This window comes from Myiozetetes cayanensis, unplaced genomic scaffold (genome assembly GCF_022539395.1).
Source record: "Myiozetetes cayanensis isolate MyiCay16 unplaced genomic scaffold, myiCay2020 scf18, whole genome shotgun sequence".
Classification (NCBI taxonomy): Eukaryota; Metazoa; Chordata; class Aves; order Passeriformes; family Tyrannidae; genus Myiozetetes; species Myiozetetes cayanensis.
The window spans coordinates 13,900,161-13,913,067 of record NW_026087389.1 but is presented as its reverse complement, the minus strand read 5'-3'; the positions used below and the strand labels follow the sequence as shown (position 1 = coordinate 13,913,067).

The window sequence follows — 12,907 nt, the reverse complement described above, 5'->3', positions numbered from 1 at the left end:
TCAGTGACCTTCAGCCAAAAAAAATTGGAGGGATCATCATTCCTGAGCACCTGCAATAGAACTATTCACTTAGTTTGGGTAATCAAAAGTGAGAAGGAAATAATCATTAGTAATATATAGAAAAACTTTTTCAACTAACTTTTCCTTTTGTGAGGGTTTTTTTTTTTTCATAAGCAACTCATAATGCAAACTCATTATTTTTTTTGTTTTGGAAAAGTGATTAAATAAAAATATGTAGGACCAAAGTATCTTTTTTCTGTTATTATAATCTATCACATTACCTATTGCTATCCTAACACTGTTCCTAGCTTATTTGGGGCCCAATCCTGCTCCTATAAAAGCTAATGGAAAAAACTCCCAAATGTCAAACTCAGCATTTTACTTTGTTTTTAAGTATCTGTTCGTGTTGATACTGTAATTCAGTCTGATCTGTATCTGCCAAATACTTAGTTCTTTGATGATGCAAAATATTGAATGTTACTTAAGTAATTTGCTCACTACATAAGACAGTATAAAACTCAACAAGAGTCAGTCTCCAGAGATTATTATGACATTCCAGGCTTCATCTGCAGGAGGTATAATGAAACCCCCTTTTTTTTTTAAAGTTTCAGATTAAAAGGATTTTTTTTTTCTGTATTAAAAAGTCAATAGCAGTGTGGTCTGTGTGCAGTAGTGCAGGTTTGGGATGGATGTAGGTAGGCAGCTTTGCAAGATTGTGTCTATTTTTTGTGGTATTGTGACATTTATGATGTTTGCGATAATGATTTTTCTCCTTTTATATTTTGAAAGGTTTATTTCAAATTGTTGAAATGTGCAGGGAATTTCTAATGAAGCAGTTGTCTTTCATTGGCAGCATATTTTTGGTGTATTTTATTTAAGTTCTTAGAAACTTTAGATGTTCCAGATGATTTTACAAATACTCTGCTTACTGAAGTTTAATGAGATCTGGGGTTTGCCTAATGTAATGCATAAATTTATTAATAATTCTTTAAACACTTTTAAGACTCTTTGTTTCAGAATCTAGTGATACCTGGCAGGGCAGTAATGTATCTATATGTAGATTGCATGTACTTGACCAAACAGTTATTTTTACCTCATTTTCCCCTTGTGATGCCTTTTTATGTTTTGAAAAAAGATAACAGAGAAAACAATTAGTATTTTAATAATGATCTGATTTTTAAAAAGTGTTACCTTTTGCTGGTTTTTTGTTTTGTTTTGTTTTTAATCATAGTATGTTTGTATAATACATTTCTAGCAGAATCAGCTCCTCTCTCTTGCCTTCCTACTCCTCAAGTTTTTATCTTGAGGAACAACAACACTTCAGATTTTAGTGGAAGGGTGGCATTGAGTGTGACAGATGCATCCACAGTGTGTTGGAAGCAGCACTGAGGAGGCATCATGTTCATTGCTGCTCTGTGACAGGAATTGCTGAAAGGTTTTAAAAGAAGGATATTTTAGGCAAGAGGGTAAGACCCATCACTTGAATCTAACGTCCAGAATTCCCTTTGTTCTAGTGCTATAAATGTTTTTAAAGACTTCTATTCAACTTTGGAAGAAGCTGCTGCAAATCTCTCAGTGCACAAGCAAACACAGAATGTTGGTCCTTCAAGCTTTGCCAGCTGCTGGGCAAAGTGTCAGACCATTTGGGATACTGGGACAGTTTCTCCCAAAGTCAGGCAGAGGACAGGGTTTGGCTTTGTGAACAAGAAGTTGGTGTGCGCCCCCCTCCTCCCTGTAGCTCCTGAGGGTTGCACAGACCTGTTTGAAAAGGGTCAATTAAGTTCTGAAGCCCTTTCTCCACGCCTGACCCTGTTACATCAGCTCAGCTATGTGAGTACTTTGTAGGTGGTGAGAGAGTCCAAGTATTGCCTTCGCATTTGCACCACCAGGGAAGTGTTAACCTTCATGACATTGTGCTAGAAATGTTTGTCTGTCACTTTGGCAGAGTGAAAATGTGTCCTTATAAAGCTCTGCAACACCCAGTGTGCATCATTGAGTCATCTCAAGTGAATTAACTTTGCTTTAAGGGAGCTCCAGATGTGATAAAAAACACAATTGTGGTTAGATTTCAGTGATGGAATAATTAATCTTTAGAAAAAGCACAGCAGAAAAGGGACCTTGAAAGGCTGGTTTGACTCCAAAGCTTTGTTCTGGAGCTTTAGTTGGGCTTACTGCTATGATTTCATACAATTTATGGAAATTGATGGCTGATTTTGTTTGGCTTACATAGGAACAGATATTTTATTTTGTATTTACTTTCTGTCAAGTCTTTTAATCATGTTTTGTACTAGCAGATTTTAGTATGAGTCAGCTAGCAATGTTTTAGTGTGAGTCAGCAAACACGATATGCTAAGAGGATGGTTTTAATAAGGATATTAATGTTTTGTTCAGGATGTGTATTGAGTTGAAAGATGTTCATTTACATTTGGAAATGAAAAGTGTTCTTCATTTTATTTATGGTTAAGCTGACTTTTTTGATCTTTGATTTTAATATTTAATGTTCTTAATTTCTTAAAGCCAAAGCCAACTGAAACAGTCACAACTGATGAGTCTGGGGTAAGATCAGTAAACTGACCCCAGTGGTTTTACCTCTACTTGAGTTTATTCTTTTTACCATGTCTTTTTTCCACCAATTTTTTCTGTATTTTTCATAACTGTCTTACTGCAAAGGTGTTATGCAGTGGTTTGCATTCATTGTCAGTGTTCTATTGAAGTCTACTACAAACAAACCCAATATGATCCTATTAACAAACCAGAAAACTTGGAAATGCATGTGATGTGTGAAGCATTTCTACAGGTCCTGTGTTTTCAGCATGTGATTTTTTCCTTTCATGTCATGGTTATCAAGGTGAACAGGCCCTCAAGATACATTTCCAAATCTTATCTTTTCCACCTTTGCATTTTATGTTGTTTTTCTGGAAGTGTTGCATGTTTGAGTGTGTATTTGGTTTGACTTCTCCGTGATGCTCTTCAGAACTCTGAGGACAGCGCTAGGATCTCCATCACTTTTTTCCGTCTCTTCCGGGTCATGAGGTTGGTGAAGCTGCTCAGCAGAGGAGAAGGAATCAGAACGTTACTGTGGACGTTTATCAAGTCATTCCAGGTTAGCAAAATTGGTTTAAATTTGCTTTATAATTATAACCATTTATACACCAAATTTTATGAAGAAATACCCCATAGAGTGCAGAAAAAAAAATTTAAAATTAATGCTATCAATGACATCAAGTATATGTAAATATATTTCTGTGTTAATGCCAAAATGAACTTCACCAGTTGCTTCAGTGAGGCTGAGGGTCATTCTTTGTCATTTAATAAGAACTGTTACTGTGAGATTTTTGTGTTCTTCCTAAAAAAAAACTGGGTATATTTAAAGGAGCTAGGATAAGTTTGACATGCCTAGATCTCACACTTGCACACATTTTATTAGATGATTAGAGAAGAAGAATTTAACCCAATTTTTATATGAAACCAATTTCATGTGTAACAGATACTTAAATTGTTACTCCTGAAAACTGATGAAGGTGAAGTTGATAGAACTCTGTAACTGTATAGAACGAAGCATCTTTTGTCAGGATCAGTAATGAAAATAAAATTAAACCCACTAAAGATGATTCCTCCCTCTGGATTGCTGGCAGAAATAATTTAAAATACAATGAAGCTTGTGTTCATTGTATGCAGCAGAGTATTCAGAGTGACAGGTAATAACATTTAAGCACTTGCAGAGGTGAAAAAAAACTTGGAAAAGTCTGTGTTGTACAGAAAAATTATTTTTGTAACTGGAAATAGAAACTGTGGGGTGAAGTTATTAAAAGACAATGCACCTGTCCTGTTTCTAGGCTCTGCCTTACGTTGCTCTCCTGATTGCCATGCTGTTCTTCATCTATGCTGTCATTGGGATGCAGGTAATTCTACGATTGTTTTAGCATTAAAAAGCAGTCCAGTCTTATCTGAGACTTGTTTCCTGAGGTGCTTACTGAAGCATTCCTTTGATAGCAGTGCTGTATGTAAGGCAGTGCTTTCAGAGGAATCACTGTCGTGACAAATCTGAAGTTTAATGGAAGTGTATCTGTGAAAGTGTGTTTCATACATTCTGAAGCAAGTTTAGTCTGCAAGGCCTGCAGCCTCTGACAGCACACATCACTGGAATGAAAGTCAAAATCCTGGTTTATTGTAGGTATTTGGAAAAGTGGCCATGAGGGACAACAATCAAATAAACAGAAACAACAATTTTCAGACTTTCCCCCAAGCTGTGCTTCTTCTCTTCAGGTGAGTAAACCTCAACTCTTACTGAATGCATCCTATTTCATAGATCTATGAAAAATATTCAGAATGTGTTTGCAGGTGACAATCAATTCAGCTTAACAAGCCCATACTCACTCTGTCTGTGTGCTGAGTGTCCATTGGCACAGCAGGGGTTTAGTGATGTGATACAGAGCTGAACTTATTACAACTATTGTGAAACACCTCGTTTGTGCAGTAATTGTCTTCAGGTAGAGCCCAAACATAGTCAGCCCTGATGTCACTGTGGGACTATTGGGAAAGGGGAAAAAGATTGTGCCCTTACTGAAATCCTGACAAGTACAACTAGTGGGACAGTTGGAAGAAATGAAAACTTGTTACAAACATAAAGGAATAAACTGTTCTTTACTTTTAGTGAGGAGTTGACAATCAGTAGAGTGTGTAACTTGCAGAAGGGAAATACCAGATAAGCAGCAGGAAAACCTTTATGATGGCAAAGGTAACTAAATCTCGAGGGGGTAGGAATTATACAATCTCCATCTCTGGAGAGTTTAAGAAGAAGGTAACCATTTGCCAGGAATGCTTCCTGGAGCAAGGAGAGAGAATGACATGGAACCCTTATGGTGCATTAGTTAACCTTATAAAATGTGTCTGCAATGTCACATGTATGCTTGTCAGTTCTAAAATTGCTCTCTGTTTTTTTTTAATCAGTTCCTGCTCTGAAATGTTCTTCTGTCTCCACATTTGCACTGGTGCAGCTCTCAGCGTTTTGTCACAGCTTTACAAATTGATACATCTTTAATCCATTTTGATCAAATAATTCTCAATTTATCTTTGTGACCTTATAAAGGTGTGCCACTGGAGAAGCCTGGCAGGAAATCATGCTGGCATGTTTGCCTGGAAAACGCTGTGATCCAGAATCTGATTATAATCCAGGGGAAGAATACACATGTGGAAGCAACTTTGCCATCATTTATTTTATCAGTTTTTACATGCTCTGTGCATTTTTGGTGAGTTTAGCTTTTGCTTATTAACAGAAATGAGCTTTAGGCATTTTGACTTTCTTCTGGGTTGAGAGAATGATTGAAAATCCAATATACAAAATATTTTGGCAAGGTTATATTTTTCCATACAGAATCTTAAATCCTGTATCTTATACCAATTTTTACAGTGAGGGTGGTGAAATACTGTAAAGGTTGCCTAGAGTAGTGGAAGATGCCTCCCATCCCTGGAAACATTCAAGGTTAGGTTGGATGGAGCTCTGGGCAACCTGATCTGACTTAAGATGTCCCTGCTCGTTGCTGGGGGGTTGGACTACATGACCTTAAAGGTCCTTTCAAACCCAAATGACTCTAAAGGATTCTAAATTCTCATGTGCAAGGTTTTCTTCTATGTGTGGGGGTGGTTAGCTGCACCTTTGAAAGCTCAAGTTAACAGTCTTTTCATAGCTGTGGTTTCATGCAGTTCTCAATAGTGTAATTAAATATTCACTAATAATAAAGCTGCAATTCTTTTGACTTACTAGTAAATGCTATTTGTATTATTTAAACTTAGCAGAATTTGGGTTGGTGTCTCTACAAGTGTGCTCAAATTGTGGCACATGAGATGTGAACAATAACCTTTCACCTAATCCATGGTCTAAAGCAATTAATTGCTCTAAAATAATTGTTGAAATATGTTTTTCCTCATTGCAGGTGTGTGGTCTAAGCTGGTTGATTTGTTCTATTCACAGTACTGATCTCCTTGCTAAAGGAGAGTGATCCAACAGAATTCTATGAACTGATGTAAACATTCACATTCTGCTGCTCTGTATCACCTTCTGTGTTAACAAAGCATATATAGAAGTCTTATTGTTATGAAGTTGGATCCTATTACTACAGAAGCTGTATCCTGAGATTTACACTGTCAAATATGTGTTTAGGATCCATTCTTCAATTTGATGTAGTGGGATCTGGCAAGTCAAGGAAGAGAAACAAATCCATTCTGCAGTCTGTGTCAAAAACTGAGTACTCTATAGTGGAATCATATTCTTTTTATGTCATTACCTGATAGACTTTCAGTCAGTTAAATGAAATTATTTTCTGTGATATTTGATTATATTTGCCAAAAAATCATCAGTTCATTTGTTTGAATTCTTAACCTATTCTAGATACTGAATTTTAAAAAAATAAATTCAAAATAATCAAGGCAGATTGTTCTTAATTGCCTTTTTTTTTTTTTTTAGATTATAAACTTGTTTGTGGCTGTCATTATGGATAATTTTGATTATCTGACACGTGACTGGTCTATTCTGGGTCCCCATCATTTGGATGAATTCAAAAGAATATGGTCAGAATATGACCCTGAAGCAAAGTAAGTTAGCTCATTTCTCTGGTATGATTTCTTTGGTAAAAACAATAAAAGCAGAACACAATATATTTTGGGGGAAGTGGATGCTCGGTAATGGATGTGTGTTGGTTCCAGGGGAAGGATAAAGCATCTTGATGTGGTTACGTTACTGAGACGCATCCAACCCCCACTTGGTTTTGGCAAGTTATGTCCTCACCGAGTGGCCTGCAAGGTAGGTCTTGCTTTCTCTTGCAGTTCATTCATTCATGCAGTTCTGGCCCGTATTTGTTACATGTGCACAAGTAATCTTGTCTTTTCACAAGGTTTCATTCACTCTCAAGTTTTCCTGTTGTTTGTTTGTTTGTTTGTTTGTTTTCCCCAGGCCCAAGCTAAACCAGCAAAATTAAGGTTGTTTCTTTCTGTGTAGTTCCTTCAAGTAGTTGCCACCAATGTAAAGCTCTTCATAGAGGATCAAAATGAAAGGGATCAGTCTGTATATCTGTTATTAGTGGAGCCCCTGGTGGTCTAGTGGTAAAGGCGCCGCGCTATCACCGCGGAGACCCGGGTTCGATTCCCGGTCAGGGCCACTCCCGGGCAGGTGGGGCTCATTAGCCCTTAAAGGCAACCCACCTACGTCCTAAGGACCTCACTGCCACCGTCCAAGCTCGCTTGGCCCCGGCAGATGAACCTTAGGATTAAAGGGTGGGCTCAGTTCTGCGCACACTGTGTCTCACCTAAAAAATCCAATGCGCAGGCTGGAAGGTGGAAAGACCTTCCCCGGATCTTCGCTCGCGAAGACTGGCCATTATTAGTCTGTTATTGTCACATATCTGAGCTACCTCATCCCAGCATTTCTGGTGGCCTATCTCACTACTTCAGCCCAGTGGCATTTCTGACTTCTCTTCATTCCCAGGGAGAAGAGGGTGGTAGTTTGCTTTAATTGACAATAAAGTTTTAATACAGTGCTTTTACAGTTGCATTCATTAGAATTTTGCTCTGCCTGAAACATAGAAATGAGATTGTAGGGTGGGCACTGCAAGATGATAAACCAGGCTGAAGTGAATAATGGTGTGTAATATGATATGTAGCAGTAAATGAGAAGACAGAAGTTTAACAGAAATTTAAAATGATACAGAATATGTCAGGCAAAATGTGTGATTTTGAGGTGATTTTAATTGCATTTAATATAAAAGTTGAGAAGCAGCACAAAGGAGATGAATGATTACTGCATTATTTGGGAACCTCAGAACTATGGATACTGTGGGTTTAGCAATTTCAGTGGGAATAAGATCAAGCCTTTTAATGGAAGGATTGTTACAACACTATTGTTGTTTGGATTTCTTGTATATCTTGTATATCCTGTCTTAAAAACAGGTAAGTTGACATGCAGACCACTGGGTTGGAATGGAATGTCACAAGGTGTACAAGGTAAATCTGTATCTGTCTGTATGCAAAGATCAATTATTCATTGAGTAATGCTTTTAAATTAGAATAGGAGAAAATCCAGGTAAGACATCAGGAGAAAATTCTGATAGATGAAATAGTATTCTTTTGACTGACAGGGTCACAGCAATGCTGCTCTAAAAGATGAACACTAATTCAGAGGTGGACTAACCCAAAAAGCCCCTTCCCAGTAGTTCAGTGTAGATGGCAGAGGAGATGCACAGCAGGAATAAAGAGTTACCTGAGAGGTACAAGACAGGCCTGGTGCTGGGGTTCTTTAGGGAGCATGAGGAACCCCTGGGAAACCTGGAACATGACTGAAACTGGAGTGCATGCTTTCAAATAACTGCTTTTGTCCTTAGTACTTGCACAGTGTGACTTTCAGTCGTAGTCAAGGACTGAGCTTGGATGTTTGAAAATTACCTAAATAAGCAACTCATGAAAACTGGACAGTTTTAGTTTTTGTGTGAGCATGCATGTGATTAATGCCAGAAAGAAGTGGTATTGACTGCCTATTACACACAGCTACAATGGAGAACTCAACTTTTTTGAAAGAACTTATATAATTTGTATGCCTCTCACTAGTATTACTCTTTGAATACATCAGCTTTCCAAAAACTAACATTACAGGATTTCTTTTTTTTTTTTTTTTCAAACAAAGCAGTGTCAAAATTTGTTCTCCTTTTCTCATTTTCAGAGGTTAGTAGCCATGAATATGCCACTAAACAGTGATGGAACCGTCATGTTCAATGCTACTTTGTTTGCTCTGGTTAGGACTGCTCTAAAGATAAAAACAGAAGGTAAGGTTCTTTGCTGTTAAACCTTTCTGGACTTGTCAGAAGGTACAGTGAGGAAAAGTTATAATTTATTCATTTTGTTGGACATAAGTAAGGCTACCTTGGTCTGACTGGATCTGGTTTGCTTTTGGATCATGGGTTTTATTCACTGTTGTAAGTAATCATTTACTAGAAAGGAAAGGAAAGGGATAGTGAAGCCAGAGCCCAGGATACTGCAGAAATTACTCTATGCTTTCATCTGATCAGATAAAAATGTGCAGCAGGGGCATAACAGGGGTTCTACTGCAAGGAATGAATGAATTCCCCTTCCTGCCCAACCAAAGTGCTCCTCTCTGCACTACCTTTTAGCCTGGTGCCTTGGATCTCACACCGGTGCAACTGCAACTTTTGCACACTTGAAAACAACAACCCCAGTCTGGTTGAGGCCAGTTCTGACTGAGTTGAATGAATTTCTGTAATTTGCCTTAAAGAGGGAAAAGGTTTTAAAAATAGTGATATGTTTCAAATATTTTTCTTTCTATTTTCATACTTTTTTACCTTTTCCCCCTATATTTTTACTCCTTTGTCTTCTTCTCAGCAGAATTTGAGTTCCACTGGCAATAACACACTTAGGTTAAGTCCCTTCAGGCATCACTGTGGTTTAGGTGGGCACTGCAAGAGATGAAAAACTGCTCAGTACTCAGTTGCCTGAACTTTCAAGCCTGTACTACTGAGTAATTTCTGTGATTAAACAAATAAAGGCTCAGCTTTGGATCAAGAATGAAGTGGCTTGTAAAGAGCAGGTTGGCACTTTCCGGACAATTTAAGTAAGGAGTGACAGTGAGGCCAAGGTCTGTAAATCACAGTTGATCTCTGCAGTGCTCCAGAGACTGATTTATAAGCCCCAGCAACTTGCTGTCTTTTGCCCTTTCTTCTCTCTAGGTGTTGTAGTGTTGTTGTTTGCTGCATCACGGAGCTTAGGTTTGCCACAAAGGATCCCTATCACAGTCTGTAATTGTATACAGCCAATTAATATTCAAAGGCTTATTCATTGCAGCTGGTTGAAACATAATTGCCATCCTCCCTTTTTCTGTTTTATTGCCACAGGTAACCTAGAGCAAGCAAATGAAGAACTTAGAGCAGTTATAAAGAAAATATGGAAGAAAACGAGCATGAAATTACTTGACCAAGTTGTCCCTCCAGCTGGCGGTCAGTCTGATAAACTTTGCACTGTGCTGTTCTCTGTGCCTGTTGGTCTTTCTAGATTGTTGGGAACCAAAGAAATGAAAATACCACATTTTGCAATTATAATGTCATTGAAGAACAACAAACAATAACAAAATAAATATTGAGAAAATGATATCCTATTACACCAGAGAATACATGTAGGACTGATAAGTGACATTTTCTTAGATCAAAAAGAGAGAGAAGAAATATTATGCTTATTTTCTTGCTTGTGAAAAATACTTTATTAGAGCTAAATCTAGTCTTGACTTTGGATTATTCAGCAAAATAAACTAGTTTGATTTCAATGCACTGGTCAAAACAACATGTTTTGTACTACGCTACATTATAGCTTATTTGCTTGTATATGTTGAATACTTCAGGGAGAAAACAAACAAAATTATTGCCAGCTTAAAATATTTTCTTTTGCTAAATTAATAAAGCAAGAGGCTAAATCGTCTCAGTTACATTAGTTTAAACCAGAACCATTCTACAGTCAACAGATGATGGAAATGGTTCAGATTTACACCAGTGTGACTGAGATATGAATATAGCCCATGTAAAGAGATATCTCACTTGTAATGACACCAAACATTTGTGTCTACAGATTTACAAGGCACATTTATTAGATGTTCCTACATGCTGTAAAATAACATGTCAAATATATCTCTCTTTGTAAATATATATATATCCTGCTATATATATATTTAGCCTTTTTCAATATATACATTTCTATTCATATGCTGTAGTGTAGGTTTAGGTGACTGTTCTTTACTTGCTTTTTCAAGTTTTAAAGGTGCAGGATCTGTTGCACTGTCAGCCACACCCAAGATACTTTTACCTGGACATCCAGTACTCAGATCCATTGTCATCACCTGGTGTTTCTTGTACTTTATGGTACCTTCATAGTGGTACAGCAGCTTCCAAGGCTGATCAGACTCAAGAGCCCGGGCCTGGTGGTGGAGGCTGATGCTGGGAGGCGATGCTCAGGCGCAGGCAGGAGGAGCACCCTGCCTGCACTGCTCCTCAGCACGGCCCAGCAAGCAGCAGTAGCTTTGTGGCTGCAGGAGCCACTTGCTATTGGTGTGGTGGCTGCCAGACAATAGCAAAACGAAGGGGACGGAGGCAAAACCTGAGCCAATTTGTCTCTTCAAAGGGGAACTGATACTGCACATTTAAAACAACTTTTGTGTTCTACTCTGTTGTTCTTAGCCTTACACCTAAGTGCTTGCATGGCATAGATGAATTGCTTTGTTATTGTTGTAACTATGTGCTTGAGCTTTTTCTGCAGCCTCTGTTCCTTTCAACTATGAGTCTTTCCGAATATTCTGAAGCAATTCTGTTTTAGGGTGGTGGCATGGAATTAGTGTTGCCTCTTGCCAACTTTATTCCCCTACATTTTTTAATTGAAATAGAGATGCATGCTTCAGAATAGCGAGCTCTGCCTGCCTAAATCAATCTGACAAAGAACCTGTACAGATTACATTCCTAGAACTAATCTTACATAGTAATTCACTGTTAACTTCAGCTTCATTTCATTGCTGAATATAAGCTGTATATTTATTTTCAGCTATACTAAAATTCATTGCTAATATTCTGCAAATGTAGCTCTTCAGTGTAGCTAGAAGGCTGAAAAGCTGGATCTGCTCAATTGATAGGAAACAGTCTGGCTTCTGCAACCCAGTAGAAATAAGAACATGTTGGAAAGTCCTGCAACTTTATCAATTTTCGATTTCAGTTTGGTTTATTTCTCTGTGGACCTTGTTATGATTCACCTGAAAATTGAAAGTATTTTAAACCACCTAGAAAAAAAGAGGAATATAGCTATTTTACATTCATATGCCATAGGAGTGTAAAATAGCTTAGTGTGCAGTAGAAATTAGTTTTAGTGTTTAATATTCAGTGGAAGATTGTATATGAATTAACATCAATGACAGCTGATAGTAACAATCTGCTAGGAGACACAAAATTCTTTTCAATATAAATCAAAAAAGCATCCAAATTCAGTATGTTAGAATCGCTTGCACTTAGAAGTGTTGAGAGGTCTAGTTTATAACATTTTTGTCCAGTACTGCTTTTGCTGGTATTACTGAATGGCAGGTCCTTCATGTGCTCATGACTGTGCCTCCAGAACACTTACTTGCAGAGCAGAATGAAAATAATCAGTATCGCATTTTTTCCCCTTGGATTATAAATAGATGCACTAGAAATAGGCAGCCAATTCTTGGTACTGATTAAATAACTTATTACTACAACTTAATTAGACTGTTAATAGTTAGCAACGCATTTTCAGTACGGAAAAGCGAAACTGCTTTGCAAAAGCATAGAATGTCAGTCAAATGTCTGATGTATGAATGAGACTAGAGAGTAAGAGAAATACAACTCACTGAAGATTCACTTGTATTCTCTGAACTCCCCAGTCTCCACCTTGCAGGCCTGTTGAACCCTGCCTAACACTTTCTGCCCTGTTCCAAAAGCTTCCCAGTGAAATGATTCCTTTTGCTGTCACTGACTGTAACTAGCCATGTGTCTATTCTGTGGTCAGTCATGCTTAGCTGCCTCCCTATACCTGTCTATATCTGGCTATATGTGTGTAACTCCGAAAACAAACAGTCAAGGCTGGCTCCCCTTGGCCAGGTGTCAGTCCCTGTGTGCCCGTGTCTGCAGTACAACTGACTGTGCCTGGGAAATACACCTGCATCTTCTTGGTACACGCAGACTTTGACATGCCCAAGTCAGCAAACTGGTAGGGCATTCATCTGATATGCTTAGAAAACGTTGGTGCATGCCCAGAGTGATCAGTGAGGGCCCTGCATTTCTGCACACTGATATTTCTCAGGTATTGTCATCTCAGGTACAGTCAGTGGTCGTGCAGTGTCAAAGCCTGGTTTGAGATG

General features: G+C 38.1%; 1 protein-coding gene across 11 annotated transcripts in view; it reads left to right on the top strand.

Annotated features, from left to right (window-relative positions):
- The window catches only part of CACNA1D (calcium voltage-gated channel subunit alpha1 D), a 212,815-nt gene that overhangs the window by 174,727 nt on the left and 25,181 nt on the right, over positions 1 to 12,907 (top strand). For all 11 annotated transcript variants that reach the window (XM_050313298.1, XM_050313293.1, XM_050313295.1 and 8 more), the window contains 9 exons: positions 2,518 to 2,556; positions 2,975 to 3,103; positions 3,837 to 3,902; positions 4,175 to 4,266; positions 5,090 to 5,249; positions 6,464 to 6,591; positions 6,703 to 6,799; positions 8,708 to 8,810; positions 9,894 to 9,995. In XM_050313298.1, the coding sequence (XP_050169255.1) occupies positions 2,518 to 2,556; positions 2,975 to 3,103; positions 3,837 to 3,902; positions 4,175 to 4,266; positions 5,090 to 5,249; positions 6,464 to 6,591; positions 6,703 to 6,799; positions 8,708 to 8,810; positions 9,894 to 9,995 (916 nt within the window). The remainder of the gene's footprint in view (positions 1 to 2,517; positions 2,557 to 2,974; positions 3,104 to 3,836; positions 3,903 to 4,174; positions 4,267 to 5,089; positions 5,250 to 6,463; positions 6,592 to 6,702; positions 6,800 to 8,707; positions 8,811 to 9,893; positions 9,996 to 12,907) is intronic.